This window comes from Hyperolius riggenbachi, chromosome 12 (genome assembly GCF_040937935.1).
Source record: "Hyperolius riggenbachi isolate aHypRig1 chromosome 12, aHypRig1.pri, whole genome shotgun sequence".
NCBI classification, from domain to species: Eukaryota; Metazoa; Chordata; class Amphibia; order Anura; family Hyperoliidae; genus Hyperolius; species Hyperolius riggenbachi.
In genome coordinates, this window is record NC_090657.1 from 16,986,563 (window position 1) to 17,005,274 (window position 18,712).

The 18,712-nt window shown below is 48.3% G+C and overlaps 1 protein-coding gene across 1 annotated transcript in view; it reads right to left on the minus strand.

Moving 5' to 3' along the window:
- Window positions 1-18,712, minus strand: part of POLG2 (DNA polymerase gamma 2, accessory subunit) — a 49,454-nt gene that overhangs the window by 12,172 nt on the left and 18,570 nt on the right. The window contains exons 2-6 of the mRNA XM_068264445.1: window positions 16,721-17,271; window positions 14,777-14,897; window positions 12,060-12,165; window positions 8,129-8,302; window positions 2,232-2,372 (exon numbers count right to left, since the gene is read on the minus strand). Coding sequence (XP_068120546.1) covers window positions 2,232-2,372; window positions 8,129-8,302; window positions 12,060-12,165; window positions 14,777-14,897; window positions 16,721-17,198 — 1,020 coding nt within the window. The 5' untranslated portion in view covers window positions 17,199-17,271. The remainder of the gene's footprint in view (window positions 1-2,231; window positions 2,373-8,128; window positions 8,303-12,059; window positions 12,166-14,776; window positions 14,898-16,720; window positions 17,272-18,712) is intronic.

An 18,712-nucleotide genomic window follows, 5' to 3' on the forward strand; every position in this document is an offset into this window, starting at 1 on the left:
CCTGGGGTGATAAATCCTAATGCCTGCTACACACCATGCCATTTCCCATCAGACAGACGCATCAAATGGATCATTTCCGACAGGAGCAATCTTATTTACAATAGTTTTTCTGATCGATTTTGAAATGACTTCTATACAAACCCGATCGGAAATCAGATCAGACCTGTCCCAAATTATCGATTCGAAGTGTCTATCTGATGGGAAATTGCATGGGCTTATTTCCACTGGGAGCCGTGCCCATTTCCGATATGTCTGTGTACCAGACATAGCCGATTGGCCAGGGCTTTCTTCCCTTCTGTCTCTCAAGGCTGTGTAATGTGTGTACTGTATCTTCAATTCCTATGCAAAAATCTGTTGTTCATTAGATCAGCTGTAATCCACCATTGTCTTGTTAACTATTGTATTGTTTTGTTTTGCATTGTTATACATTGTATTCTGCTGTTCGCTATCTAAATCAATAATAATAGTCCTTTGCTGAATTTGTAAACACACTCTGTTTATTAATCAACGGGTTTATCATCAGATGATCCTGTCAAATCTGGCAATGGTATCAGAAACACCTGATCTGCATATGCTTGTTCAGGGTCTATGGCTAAAAGTATTAGAGGCAGAGGATCAGTTGGACAGCCAGGCAACTGGTATTGTTTAAAAGGAAATTAATATGGCAGCCTCCATATTCCTCTTGCTTCAGTTGTCCTTTAAGGCACACCTGAAGTGAGAATTATGTGGTGGCTGCCATATTTATTTCCTTTTAAACAATACCAGTTGCCTGGCAGCCCTGCTGATCTTTCTGGTCAGTAGTGTCTGAATTACACACCGGAAACAAGAATGTAGGTAATCTAGTTAGATTTCTATTAAGGTGCCCATTAACCTCCCTGGCGGTAAGCCCGTGCTATGCCGCGCAGGAGGATTTCTCAGGCCCTGCTGGGCCGATTTGCATGATATTTTTTTTGCAACATGCAGCTAGCACTTTGCTAGCTGCATGTGCATTCTGATCGCCGCCGCTACCCACCGATTAGCCGCCGCCGCGCCGCCCCCCCCCCCCCCCCAGACCCCGTGGGCTGCCTGGCCAATAAGTGCCAGGCAGTGCTGAGGGGTAGATCGGGATTCCCGATGACGTCGGTGACGTCATGGCGACGGGGGAAATCCGGAAATGACGTCATGGCGACGGGGGAAATCAGGAAATCCCGATCGGAGATCGCCGGAGGCATTCCAAGAGGGCGGGGGGATGCCGCTGCACAGCGGCTATCATGTAGCGATAAAAAAACTGCTCTGCTGCCCCTGGCGGTTTTTAATAGACCGCCAGGGGGGTTAATGGTATAATATTTTCAACAGATAGAATTTTTCGATGTATTTTTTATGATCGAATTTCGAATGTTGGACTTTACAACATTCCCCCAATGCCCGTTTATGGGAACAATCGATAACTGATTGCGAGTGTGATTGCGAGCGTCATGGCTGCGGGCTCGCACAAAGATGCCGACCTGGCGAAGTCGGCATCTCCAACGGAGGGGATCCGGGGACACCGAAACTGCGGCGAGGGACATGGCGGCTGCCAGGGGCTGGATGAACCCCCAGGTAAGTAGATTTTTTTTGATGAGTTCCTCAGATGTGTCCTTTAAAGGGACTCTGAAGCCTCTTAAAAATCCTTTTTTTTTTTTTTTTTTTTTATAAACATTCCTGTTTAATACATTAGTCCTAGCTAAATCGCCGCATTCCCGCGGCTGTAAACTAACTAAATCCCCCCTAAATCCCCGGGGGGCGATCTGGGCAGCGCTTCCGTGTGAGGACGGGCTATGAGCTGCAGCCCTGCCTCACGCGTCTGTCAGCGGTGGATCGCCGCCCCTCTCCCGCCCCTCTCAGTCTTCCTTCACTGAGAGGATTGGGGGAGAGGCGGAGATCCGCCGCTGACAGACGCGTGTAGAGGGAGGGCTGCAGTTCATAGCTGTGCCTCACACGGAAGCGCTTAGGGCAGCAAAATCCACGACCAAGAAAGTCGTGGATTTTGCAGGGGAGAGGGAGGGCGCGTTAGGGGGGTTTTAGATAGTATACAGCTGCGGGAATGCGGCGGTTTAGGTAGGGCTAATGTATTAAACAAGGTTGTTTAATAAAAAAAGGATTTTTAAGAGGCTTCAGAGTCTCTTTAAGGCTCCAATTAATGGCTGGTCCACTAGCACTTCATGATATTTTTCTTTAGAAATAAAGACTACGCTGACATGAGCGTGACTTACCGTCCTCCGCTGGTCTGTGCTCCGTGCTGTGGAGTTCCCAGTCACCTGCAGAGCATCGCACAGATACGCCAGCAGACCTCTCTCCACATCACTGCTCACCCACACCACATGCGGAATGACTGACTTCCTGCCATCCCGGGCCTGCAGGCAGACAGATAGACAGTGACCACGGCTGGAATAACAATGGCCTGTGCCAGGATCACATGATGTTTACACAGTCAGCCAACCAGGTGACATTTTCCACAGCACATCGAATAATCCATAATTGTCCCTCAGTGGGGTCACAATCTGATGTCCCCACTGTAGTCTAATGCTAATCTGGGAGGAGCCAGCTAATCTGCCAGTGTGTTGATTTGGAAGGAAACCAAAGTAAACGGATATAAAGGGATCTATTTAAAAATCTGAAAAGTGAGGATTCTGTGCTTATTGGTTAGAAGATACAGCGATCGCTATGTTGTTGGTCACATTTAGAAGATCCAATTATCACCAGGTACTAGAACACTGACTGGATACAGACTGTAAAAGAAAGGAAAAAACACAATCAAGAGCCCTCAAAAGTTTATTATTGATGATAAAGGAATGCCAAGGTAGCAGCAAATAGAAATACTCACAAGTATGGGTTGCCGGGTTCAGGCAACCACTTAAAGGAATACTGTAGGGGGTCGGGGGAAAATGAGTTGAAGTTACCCGGGGCTTCTAATGGTCCCCCGCAGACATCCTGTGCCCGCGCAGCCACTCACCCATGCTCCGGCCCCGCCTCCGGCTCACTTCTGGAATTTCAGACTTTAAAGTCTGAAAACCACTGCGCCTGCATTGCTGTATCCTTTCTCCTGCTGATGTCCCTAGTCTTGGGTGTGAGGTCCGTGGTCTCAACACCCTGGAACTAGTCTGAAGTATAACACAATAGTAACACAGTATCCCTAGTCTTGGGTGTGAGGTCCGTGGTCTCAACACCCTGGAACTAGTCTGAAGTATAACACAATAGTAACACAGATGTAATCTGGCTCAGTGTGAATTCCCAGGTCCTCCTGGTTCTAACACACTGTGGGATCTGACTATGGTCTGAGTGCTTTCACGTAAGTGTTCGCAACGGCAGACAACTTGAGACTGAACAGCAATAACTATATATAGAGCGGCGCTCCACGGCACCACCCATCGCTGATCAACCAATAGCCACTCGCTCTGAGATCAGCTGACCAACCTGGTCAGCTGATCCCTCCTCGTTTGTCATAAAGGTTCTGCCTCTCAGCGCGCGCGCGCGTATTCCTCAATCTGTGTGCACTAACAGGCCCAGCCACATCAGACGCACACTGCCGCGTGCAAACCGCCGAGCTGGAGGCGGAACCAGCCGCCTCGCTGCCAATCCGCACGGCGGCTTTTCCGCAATCTATTACACAAACACAACCACTATGTATGGTTTAAACAAGATTTCATTTATACTCCAGAACAAATGCAACGCGTTTCGCGGGTCTCTAGCCTGCTTCCTCAGGAAAAAATACAGATAGGAGTAACTCAGAAGTTGTGTAGCCAAGACAGAGGTGCTGTACTATCTTTATTATTGCCTGAGGAAGCGGGCTAGAGACTTGCGAAATGCGTTGCATTTGTTCTGGAGTACGAATTAAATATTGTTTAAACCACACATAGTGGTTGTGTTTGGTTTTGGGGAGGGAAGTCCATCCTTGCCCTCCAACTTTTATCTGTTTTTACCCATCATCAATTTTTACTCTGCTGGGCCTCGGTTTCCATTGCAATTGGATACAGACTGTGTCCATAAACACATAGGTTCTGCCAGCAGATTAAATCACTTCGACCAACTCTACAGAATAACCAAGCAGCTCGGGGTGACCCAAAACCACTAGGAAAGTATAAGGGACTAAAAGAGATCGGAAACGGGCTGTCTGCATGTTGGGTTGATGTGGCTCTTAAACATTTATAAGCTATGGGCATGCTATAGACCAGCGATTCTGGATGTGAGCCTGGCGTCAGGGGCATAAAGAGATAATTTGCATATTCAGTAGTGATGCATTGTGGGTAACCATAGTTGCTCTCTTAAAGGAAACTGGAGATGATGAAAAAAAAATTATACATACATGGGGCTTACTCCAGCCCCCTTCAGGCTGATCGATCCGTCGCCCTCCTCCACTCGGCAGCCCGGTAATTTCTCCAGTGTGTGTGGGGGGGGGGGCGACTGACTGCACATGTGCGGCCCAGCTGCACCTGCGCCCCATCACACTCCCGTAACAGGAAGCTTTCCGTGCACTACTATTGTGCAGTCGCAGAATGCTCCTGGCCACGGGTGTGCAACGGGGGAGTGCGTGCGGCCGGACTGTGCTGCGCCGACTGGATCTGACTGGCGGATTTACCGGCCTGCCTAGCATAGGAGCCTGGCGGCCTGGGACAATGGCAAGAGACCGGCCAGCCTGATGGGAGCTGGAGGAAGCCCTAAGTTGGCACTGGCTGGATAGTGTAATCGTTAAGGGCGCCACCTCTGACACAGGAGACCTGGGTTCTAATCTCGGCTCTGCCTGTTCAGTAAGTTGCACCTATTCAGTAAGGAGTTCTTTGGGAGAGACTGCTGCTGCCTACTGAGTGCACTCTAGTGACTGCCTTACAAGCGCTTTGAGTCTGACAGGAGAAAAGCGCTATACAAAAAAAGGAATTATTATTATTTGTATATTTTTTTCCCCATCGTCTCAGGTACACTTTAAAGCTAAATTATAGCAAATACCTTCTGTTTCAAGAAGGCAGATTAAAATTTACTCCGCCATTCTCTTCCTCAAGCCGGGTAATCAAACTTGGGTGGAGAGAGTAGTGATCAGTGACTGATGACTGTTGTACTGTATTGAGACACACAGTGTGTGTAAATAAAAAAAAAAAAAGAAAAGGTCACTGGCAAAAAAGGAGTAATGCATAACTGTTTATGTATAGATCTGTGTAGCGCTCAACACAAAAGTTCACATAAAATCATAGAATAGTAGTCCAGGTCGGTGATATACAGTCCTAGGATACACAACCAATCCACAAACAATCCACACAGGGTACTCTCAGGGCCCGTTTCCACTGCGGAATCGCCGGTGAATCGCCGCAGGCAAATCGCATGCGGGTGCGATTCCGCATGCGTTTTTTGCCGCGATTTCGCATAGGTTAGGGTGATGCGATTTTAACCATGTCACTGCCTGTGTGAATTAACATGGGTACCTATGCGAAATCGCATGCGAATTCGCGGCAAAAAACGCATGGGGAAAACGCATGCGATTTCCCTATTAAATACATTGCGTGCGATTCGCCTGCATTCCACACGCAGGCGAATTCTGAGGGCCCTACCATGCAGATTTTTTCTGCACAGAAAAACGTGCAGGAAAACGCACAAGTGGAAACAGTTCCATCCACTTGTACTGGCTGTGCGAATACGCATGCGGGCAACGCATGCGGATTCGCGATAGTGGAAACGGGCCCTCACCGACTGGCTGGCTGAATAGGTTACAGATCAGCAAAAAAAGGCACATCAGAAAGATCTTTGACCACTTGCATCCATTTGTATCTGGAGCTCAGAAAAAATAAAGGCACATAGCTTAATCCAGCTTCTGAACAATGGTATAACTGTCTCATGCACCCTTACACGTGTATAAGTGTTCAAGCCTGGCAGCCCTCCACCAGCAATCTCGTAAAACTGTTATACGCTCACCAGATGGACGTGCTGATGATGCAGAAGACCAGCTCACAGCGCTTATCAAGTCCTTGATCGTCCGGACTCCTCTTAAAATATGCAGCGCTTTAAAAACTTAAAACAAACGCTGCATAGCGTAATACTGCTTTATTTAAAAAGTTGAAAAGCATACCAGTGCACTCACATTTAGGTAGAAATAGTGCGCATTGTATATAAAATCCTCAGCGTCCCACAGAGCTTCTGCAGTAGTACCTCCCAGCTCCAACAGGCGGAGCCTCTGGCGTGTTGGAGCTGGGAGGTACTACTGCGGAAGCTCTGTGGGACGCTGAGGATTTTATATACAATGCGCACTATTTCTACCTAAATGTGAGTGCACTGATATGCTTATAAACTTTATAAATAAATCAGTATTACGCTATGCAGCGTTTGTTTTAAGTTTTGAAGGAGCTGCATATTTTAAGAGGAGTCCGGACGATCAAGGACTTGATAAGCGCTGTGAGCTGGTCTTCTGCATCATCAGCACGTCCATCTGGTGAGCGTATAAAAGGTGGCCATACACTGGTCGATTTGCCATCAGATCGACCAACAGAAAGATCCCTCTCTGATCGAATCTGATCAGAGAGGGATCGTATGACTGCCTTTACTGCTAAGAGATTGTGAATCGATTGCAGCATGAAATCGATTCACCATCTGTGAAGCTGCTGCCCCCCCCTTCCCCGCCTAGCTATATATTACCTGATCCGGCGTCCGAATGCCCAACGACTGACGCAATACAGCAGCAATACATTACCTGATCCGGCTGGCGCGAGTCCCCGGTCTCCTCTGTCTCTTCGCCGCTGGGTTCCGGCTGGCTTCACTTCACTTCCGGGGAAGTTTAAACAGTAGAGGGCATTCTACTGGTTAAACTTCCTGCCGGGACAGGAAGTAGCCAGCCGGAACCCAGCAGAGAAGAAACAGTGGAGACCAGGGACTCACGCCGGCCGGATCAGGTAATGTATTGCTGCTGTATTGCATCAGGCGTTGGGCATTCGAACGCCACTATCGACGCACTCCCAACCCGCCGGCGATCGAGCGAAATCTTCCGCATGGACGGATCGACGGGAACGATTGATTTCGGACGGAAATCGTTTTGACAGCGTTTGCGCAATGATTTAACAGCAGATTCGATCACAGTGATCGAATCTGCTGTATATCGGCGGGAAAATCGTTAGGTGTATGGGCCCCTTAACAGTTTTAAGAGATTGCTGGTGGAGGGCTGCCAGACTTGAACACTTATACACATGTGAGGGTGCATGAGACAGTTATACCATTGTTCAGAAGCTGGATTACGCTATGTGCCTTTATTTTTTTGAGTTCCAGATACAAATGGATGCAAGTGGTCAAAGATCTTTCTGATGTGCCTTTTTTGCTGATCTGTAACCTAATCAGCCACCTGAGTCGGTGAGAGTACCCTGTGTGGATTGGTTGTGTATCCTAGGACTGTATATCACTGACCTGGACTACTATTCTATGATTTTATGTGAACTTTTATGTTGAGCGCTACACAGATCTATACATATTCTATTTCAGGGAGGCTACCCCCCCATTGTGTGGCGATCCATTTGTGCTCAATTTAATTCTGATTAGTTCCTTTTTTTTCCCCAGACAGAGGAGTGCTCATAACCACATTGTTGTTACAATACATAACTGTTACCAAATGCCCGATTACTGTACAGTGCTCCATAATGTAAGGCAATAATTCTTACGCGAATTCTGTGTATGATGTATGACTGTACAGAGAACTATAGCAGAGATGAGCAATATGGTCATTTTCAGGAAATTCTTATTGCTAAATTGCTGGCAGAATAATTACTCTAGAAAAAAATCCTAATGAACAGCAGATCTATATACATAAGCAAGACAAAAACACATTCACTAACCTCTGGCTTCTCACTACACATGATTATGCTCAAAAGACAACCTGTCATCAGAACTCATTATATAACCCTCCACAGTTCAATTATTTTTCAATCAGGAAGCTCCCAGACACAGAGGGTAACCACACTGTCCTTTTGAGCCCAGGCAATATTCTTCATATACTAACCTCATCTCTTCCCATAATGCAGTGCATGCACATTTCCCTGGAAAACTGCAGCACCAATTTCTGTCACCATGCCATGATGCAATGTAGTTCCATATGAGCATTTTTTTCAATGATGCTTAAAAAACATTTTCGTATAATAGGACTTACATGGAGGCTGGAGCTGCTCCCACCATGCACCTGGGTGAGGGCAGAGTCGTTTAAGCTGGTGAGTATTTCCACTGCTTGCTCCCCCCAGGGGAAGTGATAATTTATGATGGACATCTTTCGGCCTCCATCATCCTGCTGGTCGCTGATGCTGAATCTGGAGGGTACCTGAGAAAACTATATGGCAAACAATAAAAGTGAATGAGAGGGTAACACAGCACCACAGAGACAGGGGCAAAAACACTTCACACAGAGAGAGTGGGTTACATGATATGTTAAACAGCAATAGAGGGTAACGTAATGCCTCGCACAGAGCTGGAAGGTAAATTGGCTCCTCACACAAAGCCAGCGGGCAACAGTTACTCTTACAGAGACATAGAGCAACATGGCATCTTGAACGATACAAGAGGTTAACACAGCTTCGTACACAGAGCCAGAGGGAGGCATGGCTCCTCACACAGTGCCAGAAGGTGACACGGCTCCTTCACAGAGCCACAGGGTGACACAGCTCCTTCACAGAGCCACAGGGTAACACGGCTCCTTCACAGAGCCACAGGGTAACACGGCTCCTTCACAGAGCCACAGGGTAACACGGCTCCTTCACAGAGCCACAGGGTAACACGGCTCCTTCACAGAGCCACAGGGTAACACGGCTCCTTCACAGAGCCACAGGGCAACACGGCTCCTTCACAGAGCCAGGGAGTAACACAGCACCTCACACAGAGCCAGAGAGACACACAGCTCCTCACACAGAGCCAGAGAGACACACAGCTCCTCACACAGAGCCAGAGAGACACACAGCTCCTCACACAGAGCCAGAGAGACACACAGCACCTCACACAGAGCCAGAGAGACACACAGCTCCTCACACAGAGCCAGAGAGACACACAGCTCCTCACACAGAGCCAGAGAGACACACAGCTCCTCACACAGAGCCAGAGAGACACACAGCTCCTCACACAGAGCCAGAGAGACACACAGCTCCTCACACAGAGCCAGAGAGACACACAGCTCCTCACACAGAGCCAGAGAGACACACAGCTCCTCACACAGAGCCAGAGAGACGCACAGCTCCTCACACAGAGCCAGAGAGACGCACAGCTCCTCACACAGAGCCAGAGAGACGCACAGCTCCTCACACAGAGCCAGAGAGACGCACAGCTCCTCACACAGAGCAAGAGAGACGCACAGCTCCTCACACAGAGCCAGAGAGAAGCACAGCTCCTCACACAGAGCCAGAGAGAAGCACAGCTCCTCACACAGAGCCAGAGAGAAGCACAGCTCCTCACACAGAGCCAGAGTGAAGCACAGCTCCTCACACAGAGCCAGAGAGAAGCACAGCTCCTCACACAGAGCCAGAGAGAAGCACAGCTCCTCACACAGAGCCAGAGAGAAGCACAGCTCCTCACACAGAGCCAGAGAGAAGCACAGCTCCTCACACAGAGCCAGAGAGAAGCACAGCTCCTCACACAGAGCCAGAGAGAAGCACAGCTCCTCACACAGAGCCAGAGAGAAGCACAGCTCCTCACACAGAGCCAGAGAGAAGCACAGCTCCTCACACAGAGCCAGAGAGAAGCACAGCTCCTCACACAGAGCCAGAGAGAAGCACAGCTCCTCACACAGAGCCAGAGAGAAGCACAGCTCCTCACACAGAGCCAGAGAGAAGCACAGCTCCTCACACAGAGCCAGAGAGAAGCACAGCTCCTCACACAGAGCCAGAGAGAAGCACAGCTCCTCACACAGAGCCAGAGAGAAGCACAGCTCCTCACACAGAGCCAGAGAGAAGCACAGCTCCTCACACAGAGCCAGAGAGAAGCACAGCTCCTCACACAGAGCCAGAGAGAAGCACAGCTCCTCACACAGAGCCAGAGAGAAGCACAGCTCCTCACACAGAGCCAGAGAGAAGCACAGCTCCTCACACAGAGCCAGAGAGAAGCACAGCTCCTCACACAGAGCCAGAGAGAAGCACAGCTCCTCACACAGAGCCAGAGAGAAGCACAGCTCCTCACACAGAGCCAGAGAGAAGCACAGCTCCTCACACAGAGCCAGAGAAAAGCACAGCTCCTCATACAGAGTAAGAGAGATGCACAGCTCCTCACACAGAGCCAGAGAGTAGAACAGCTCCTCTCACAAAGCTACAGAGTAGCACAGCTCCTCACACAGAGTCAGAGAGAAGCACAGCTCCTCACACAGAGCCAGAGAGAAACACAGCTCCTCACACAGAGCCAGAGAGAGGAACATCTCCTCACACAGAGCCAGAGAGTAGAACAGCTCCCTTACAGAGAGCCAGAGAGAGTAGCACAGCTCCTCACACAGAGCCAGAGAGAAGCACAGCTCCTCACACAGAGCCAGAGAGAAGCACAGCTCCTCACACAGAGCCAGAGAGAAGCACAGCTCCTCATACAGAGTAAGAGAGATGCACAGCTCCTCACACAGAGCCAGAGAGTAGAACAGCTCCTCTCACAAAGCTACAGAGTAGCACAGCTCCTCACACAGAGTCAGAGAGAAGCACAGCTCCTCACACAGAGCCAGAGAGAAACACAGCTCCTCACACAGAGCCAGAGAGTAGAACAGCTCCCTTACAGAGAGCCAGAGAGAGTAGCACAGCTCCTCACACAGAGCCAGAGAGAGGAACATCTCCTCACACAGAGCCAGAGAGTAGAACAGCTCCCTTACAGAGAGCCAGAGAGAGTAGCACAGCTCCTCACACAGAGCCATAGAGGCGCACAGCTCCTCACACAGAGCCAGAGAGAAGCACAGCTCCTCACACAGAGCCAGAGAGAAACACAGCTCCTCACACAGAGCCAGAGAGAAACAAAGCTCCTCACACAGAGCCAGAGAGAAACACAGCTCCTCACACAGAGCCAGAGAGAAACACAGCTCCTCACACAGAGCCAGAGAGAAACACAGCTCCTCACACAGAGCCAGAGAGTGGCACAGCTCCTCACACAGAGCCAGAGAGTGGCACAGCTCCTCACACAGAGCCAGAAAGTAGAACAGCTCCTCACACAGAGCCAGAGAGACACACAGCTCCTCACACAGAGCCAGAGAGAGGAACATCTCCTCACACAGAGCCAGAGAGTAGAACAGCTCCCTTACAGAGAGCCAGAGAGAGTAGCACAGCTCCTCACACAGAGCCATAGAGACGCACAGCTCCTCACACAGAGCCAGAGAGAAGCACAGCTCCTCACACAGAGCCAGTGAGAAGCACAGCTCCTCACAGAGAGCCAGAGAGAAGCACAGCTCCTCATACAGAGTAATTGAGATGCACAGCTCCTCACACAGTACCAGAGAGAGGCACAGCTCCTCACACAGAGCCAGAGAGAGGCACAGCTCCTCATACAGAGCCAGGGAGTAGCACAGCGCCTCACACAGAGCCAGAGAGTAAAACAGCTCCTCACACAGAGCCAGAGAGACGCACAGCTCCTCACACAGAGCCAGAGAGAAACACAGCTCCTCACACAGAGCCAGAGAGAAGCACAGCTCCTCACACAGTACCAGAGAGAGGCACAGCTCCTCACACAGAGCCAGAGAGAGGCACAGCTCCTCATACAGAGCCAGGGAGTAGCACAGCGCCTCACACAGAGCCAGAGAGTAGAACAGCTCCTCACACAGAGCCAGAGAGACGCACAGCTCCTCATACAGAGCCAGGGAGTAGCACAGCGCCTCACACAGTACCAGAGAGATGCACAGCTCCTCACACAGTACCAGAGAGAGGTATGGCTCTTTACACAGAAACATAGTGCATAAATATACTTATCACAGTATTCTGCTATAATTCGTGCAGAAATTACAAGTGAAAACGTCATCAGGACTCTCATTAATAATAGGCTGAAAATATTAAATGTTTCTAAAATGACAGTTTCACCCTCAAACATAGGAATGCTAGATGTCCAAGACTATTAAACAGAACACAGTTCCTGACGTAACTCACCCTCTGCCACCAGACCAGTCGATGCCTCAGCCAGTAGTCCTGCCACTGACCAGAAGTCTTCCCTGAAGTGAACCAGGCCAAGGATGCCACTGTCCTCTCCCCCAGCCTGTAACACAAACAAACTCAGCCATACATATAGTGAACTGGTGCAACAGCCTCATAGATAAATTGTGACTTAGCATCTTCAGCCGCAACTCTATGCCAAACAGTGGTCACCCATGGCTAGCTTTTAATGCAATGGTTTTATGAAATTCACTATGAAGACAATAGGAACTTAAAGAACAAGAATGTAAAGCAGCTGTTTGTTCAACTACCTTAAAATCTTCCGTGAGAAAACTCAAGAGAAAAAAAAGTTTACGGAATCAGGGCTAGAGTGGCTTCTAACACAATAATGCTGCTGCTTTACGTGCAGTAAAATTATATAGTTATGTCTATTTAGTCATATTACAATAAAAATCCAGAAATGGTTATTTTCCTGTTCTAAACCAGGGGTGTCACACTCAATCACATAAGGGGCCAAAATCTGAAACACAATCTGCAGGACACATTCTTTAGTAATATTTAAGGGGGGCCTCCGGTGGGTATCCCAAAACGTCAGTTCTAATACCCGACTGTGGCCCCTGCACTGATATATTCCTCTGAATGAGAGAGAAGCATGCTGTAATCTGCAGTAGAAGCCAGGGGGCAGTGGAGAGCTGCAACCTATGCTGTATACTGTATGCCATAAATCTGCTTACAGCAAACTGGATGTTACATGCATATTGTAGGATACCAAGCCTGTGGAGGGGGTGGCACCTCCAAACTACTAACAAATGTCTTGCTTAAAGGGAACCTTAACTCAACTGTAAAAAAGAGTTTAAAGCGGACCCAAACCAAACATGTTTTTTAATTAAAAATATTTATTTGCACCACTCTAACACATACAAAGATAAATAAACACTCCTTCAAACCTATGAGCATTTCAGTGCCTGCTTTTCACCCTTCTCTTTTCATAGCTAGGGTTATACTGGGGGCAGCCATTAGCAATTCCTCCATTGCTACTCCACCAGTTTGCCGGAAAAATCCCGGCAATATGAAAGGAAGGGAGGGGTTCCTCCAATAAATGTAAAATATTTTATATTTGTCATCATGCAGCTGAAAAAAGGCTGCTATTTATTATTATAGTTTAGAAAATAGATTTTTTTTCTGAAATCTTGTATTTTTAATTTGGGTCCACTTTAACTTACCTGGGGTTTCTACCAGCCCGCTGCAGCCGATCTGTGCCTGAGAAGTTACCATTCGATCCTCCGTTCCCACGCCGCAGCTCACTCTCACTTTATGCAGTTGGAGTGCACAGCGCCTGCGTGGCCCTGGCCGTGTAAGTCTTCGTTCATGCTCCCAGCAGTAGAGATTTTCTCGTACTGCGCCTGCACAGGACTCTCCTGGGTACAGGAACGCATACGAGGATACGCGTAGCCAAGGAGCAGTGGACGTAGAAGTCAGTTTCCACTATGTGAAGAAAAGTGAGCTGCTGCGGGGGAACGGAGGATCGTTTGGAAACGTCGTGGGCACAGGTCGGCTGCAGGGGGCTGGCAGAAGCCCCAGGTAAGTGAAACTTATTTTTTAGAAAACTTCAGTTCCGCTTTAAGGCTCGGTTTCCACTATACCGGATTCGTGTTGTGCACATTGACAGCAGATGTGTTGTAACATCCACAGCACGGAACACTTGCTCCTAGAGCCCCTGGCTTATCGGACATGTCACTTAGCACTGCTAATATGCCATGTCCAACTTCCGTCCGGTGTCTGGGAATTGTCCTGTATGGCACAAGAGTGTGTTCCGCTGGACATGTCACTTAGCATTGCTAATATGCCATGTCTGACTTCCATCCGGTGTCCGGGAATTGTCCTGTAAGACACAAGAGTGCGTTCCGCTGGACATGTCACTTAGCACTGCTAATATGCCATGTCTGACTTCCATCCGGTGTCCGGGAATTGTCCTGTATGGCACAAGAGTACGTTCCGCTGCACATGTCACTTAGCACTGCTAATATGCCATGTCTGACTTCCATCCGGTGTCCAGGAATTGTCCTGTAAGACACAAGAGTGCGTTCTGCTGGACATGTCACTTTGCACTGCTAATATGCCATGTCTGACTTCCATCCGGTGTCCAGGAATTGTCCTGTATGACACAAGAGTGCGTTCTGCTGGACATGTCACTTAGCACTGCTAATATGCCATGTCTGACTTCCATCCGGTGTCCGGGAATTGTCCTGTATGGCACAAGAGTGCGTTCCGCTGGACATGTCACTTAGCACTGCTAATATGCCATGGCTGACTTCCATCCGGTGTCTGGGAATTGTCCTGTATGGAACAAGAGTGCGTTCTGCTGGACATGTCACTTAGCACTGCTAATATGCCATGTCTGACTTCCATCCGGTGTCCGGGAATTGTCCTGTATGGCACAAGAGTGCGTTCCGCTGGACATGTCACTTAGCACTGCTAATATGCCATGTCTGACTTCCTTCCGGTGTCCGGGAATTGTCCTGCACGCTTGCTGCAATGCACACAGTGTATCCGTTGCAAATGGACGTGTGACTGGATCCTATATGTAACATGCAACATCCATCAAAATGTCCATTTAGCACTGTTTGCTGCAGTAAACAGGTCGTATCTTTCTTCAAGGGGGAATGGATTATAATTGCTGCCCGTATCAATTTATGTCATACAATATGGCTGACCTGAAGGGCATAGACTCCTCCTCATCCATGACTGGGTGAAAACATCTTCCAACCTCAGCAATGCCGAATGGCAGCCTCTTACTCAGCAGTTCCAGGCAAGCGGGGTAACAGCGAAGGGTGCCTGAAATACAGACCAAGTGTACCATATCAGTTTTTACCTCTGGTTCTGTCACAACTACAGGGGTACAACATTACACCAGATGGAGAAGGCTGCTCACCACTTAAAGGGAATCAGCCACAATGTAAAACTGTCTCCTCAACTTCTGAGGAAATCTGTCACCATCTGATTGCTGAACTGCATATTACAGCCAAGGAAGGGAAGTTGAATGTACAGAGTTCACAGAGTAGGCTAGCGCTATATAATTCAATAATGAAAATAATATCATTAAAGGGGCACTATGGTGAAAAACTGTAAAATTTAAAATATGTGCAAACACATACAAATAAGAAGTATGTTTTTTTTCCCAGAGTAAAATGAGCCTTTTCTCCTATGTTGCTGTCATTTACAGTAGGTAGTAGAAATCTGACAGAAGCGACAGGTTTTGGACTAGTCCATCTCTTCATAGGGGATTCTCAGGGATTTATTTATTTTTAAAAGCGCTTAGTGAATGTCAGCTGCTCTGTCCAACTGCTAAAAAACTGGGTAGCGAGCAGGGAAGCTGGCCAGCATCATTGTTTAAATCCTTTTTAGGGAATATCTTTACAAAGAATAATAGCCTTGCTGAGAATCCCCTATGAAGAGATGAACTAGTCCAAAACCTGTCATTTCTGTCAGATTTCTACTACCTACAGTAAGTGACAGCAACATAGGAGAAAAGTAATTTAGGGCTCATTTTACTCTGGAAAAAAACCTACTTATTTGTCTGTTTGCACATATTTTACATTTTACAATTTTTCACCATAGTGCCCCTTTAACCACTTAAGGACCGGGCTATTGAGGCAAAATCTGTGCTGCGTGGGCTCTCCAGCCCACAGCACAGATCGGGAACCACGCAGGGCGATCAGACTCCCCTCTTTTTTCCCCACTAGGCCACTAGGGGGATGACCTGCTAGTGGGGTCTGATTGCCGCCGCTCCATGTGGCCGAGCGGGGGGGGGCTCCTCAAAGCCCCCGTCCGCAGCAATTTCCGCCCTCCGTTCCTCTCCCTCCCTCTCCCTTTCCCTATGGGCTGCGCAGGACGGATATCCGTCCTGCGCCGCCTAGGATAGGCTTCAGCCTATCAATTGCCGGTGATCCCCAGCCAATCGGAGGCCGGGGATCGCCGATCTCCTTTACACCACTGCTGCACAGCAGCGCCGTATTGATGTAAACAGCGGGGATTTCTTCCCCGCGTGTTTACAATTAGCCTGCGAACCGCGATCGGAGGCTCGCAGGCTATTCACGGAGACACCCTCCGTGAAGTGACATGGAACGGACGTTTCCATGTAAAACCACAAACGACCAGCCACCGCCTATTGGCGTTAGCTGGTCATTAAGTGGTTAAGGCAAAAAGTAGAATAAAGGCCTATTAACATGAGGGATGTTTGGAACGGAAGAGCGTGTGGACATTTGCAGAGTACATGTAAGTATGCTAAGTATTGTTTTTTAACGTACTAAGATGGCAGTTAAGGATGGACCACAGAAGCAATGTATAATGATGTCATTTTCACTACGGTCTCCCCATTTCAAAACCACTTAAAATCCAACAGGCCTCTTTTTGACTTCGCAACTTAAAAGCAGTCTATGTCATAATCATGGGGCGCATTTTTTGCTACTTATCTGTAGGGAAGTGTCAGAGGGCATAAAATCTGTTTATAAAACTGACCCGTGAGGAATACAATAAAATATTACACATTCAGTGGTGGCCGAATGGTCATGCCAAGCCAATATTAGCTCATATGCGAGTAGTGCGTAAGGAAATAGATTGATATGTGTTACATTTTAAACAGGACCTGTAATTGTTACCTTCCAAAAGATCTTGTCGAAGGTCAAACATCTTTCCAAAGTCTTCATCCAGCTTATGTGTGGTCAAGTCTTGGTTTTTGCCTGGCCCAGACTGAGGACAGATCTTCAATGACAGTTTTGCTGAAGGACTTGATGATCCTGGCAGGTGGTGCAAAGTGTCAATGGGTAGAACCTGGTCTCGGTTGAGCACCATGGTGCTCCACCATTCATCTAGTAAGTTCTTTTTTAGTCTGGTGCCCAATGGTCCCAGGTTTTGACACCCTCTTAGAACAGAGGTAGAAGTTAACTCATCTCCGAAGATGAAGCCTCTTTTCCTGCACAGATCAAGAAGCACCTTCTGGGTGTTATCTTCTGCCTGAACATGTTGGCTCTGGTCTCTGGGAATGGAAGTGAGCCGTCTGGACTTCAATAATCGGATGATTTGCAGAGTCCTCCTGGTCTGCCTTGCTTGGGACACTTGCAGCACACACAGAAGCATCGTGGCTTGTGTTCGTCTGACACAAAATGGCCTCCAATCCAGGCTGAAGCATTATGTTGAATAACAGACTGTCCTAAATAGGAGAAAAGGCAAATAATGAATATTGCTGGACCTCATATCAGTGCGGTCTTCCGATACAGCTATTTACACCAGGGCTGTGGAGTCGGTACAAAAATCTTCCAACTCCAACTCCTCAGTTTATGAAACCACCGACTCCAACTCCGTCTCCGGGTACCCAAAATGGTTCCGACTCTCCGACTCCATAGTCTAATCGACAAAGTAAGTTCATAAACGCTCTATACCCCCAGGCATCACACAGTCGGTGCAGGATCAGGTCAGCCAAGCCATAACGAAGTAGATGAGCAAAAGAGGACCCGCAAACCAGGCCGGGTTGATGCTTTTATTGCACGGTTTGTGGATTTCTTCAATAAAATATCAGCCTTTTACACGTCAACCCGGCCTGGTTTGCGGATCCTCTTTTGCTCATCTCCTTAGTCTAATACTTATGAGGGCTGTGGATTTTGTATACAAATCATCCGACTCCAGACTCGCGACTCCGACTCCTCAGTTTATGAGATCAATGACTCCAACTCCGACTCCGGGTACCCAAAATGGCTCCGACTCCGAGACTCCAACTCCACAGCCCTGATTTACACCGACAGGCCTGTCTTCTGACAGTGATGTGGCAGGACAGGGATTTACAGTCTCAGAGATGGATTAATGGGGCCCTAAGCAAGGTAGTAGATTTTTGGTAAGTTGAAGTGGAGAGAGATCAGAGAAGGTGGCTGGTGGGCTCCTTGATACCAACTAGGCCCCAGGCACATGCCTAGGTTGCCTGATGGACGATCCTGCTCAGTACAGACCCCTTTAGCAGATGACAAAAACCCCTTTTACCTTCAACCAGAGGCGGGATCTCTCCGAACCACCACCTAATGCTTCTTTCACCTTTAGTGTCTCCTACTACTGTACGGCCAGCGTAACGGTAACGCGCCGGCGGCCAGTTAAATACTTGTCCTCGTAAGGAGCCACGATGTGCGGAGCATGGACTTAAACCTGGCTGGGATTGAGGGAGGGGTGATGATCTGATAACTTAAGCGCCCCTTTGGAGATGAGTGACAAGGGGCATCTGTAGCAGCCTTTAGAAACGCGTCTGGGTAACACTGGGGTTTTGCAGTTATTCTCTTGACATTTATGAACCCATTCTAAAGAGGTCCCCCTCTAAACAAAAAAGTATCCAAGGCAAGAGATCCACACTGAGATGATGGAAACTGCTAAATGTGTCTTTTCCACTAGGTGGTGCGTGTGGTCTGCTTTTAACCTACTTAGTGCAGAACTCTATTCCTGTGAAGAAGACATCGGTGTTCACTGAAAACTAAACACTCAGCTCAATTTGGTCTTCACAGTAACAGATGAGTGCAGAGGTCAGCCAAACACGGCTCCAAGTGCTAGACAGATGCTGGATACACTGTTGGGGCAGCTGGTGGCTTAGCCATGCACCGGAAAGCGGTCTGGTC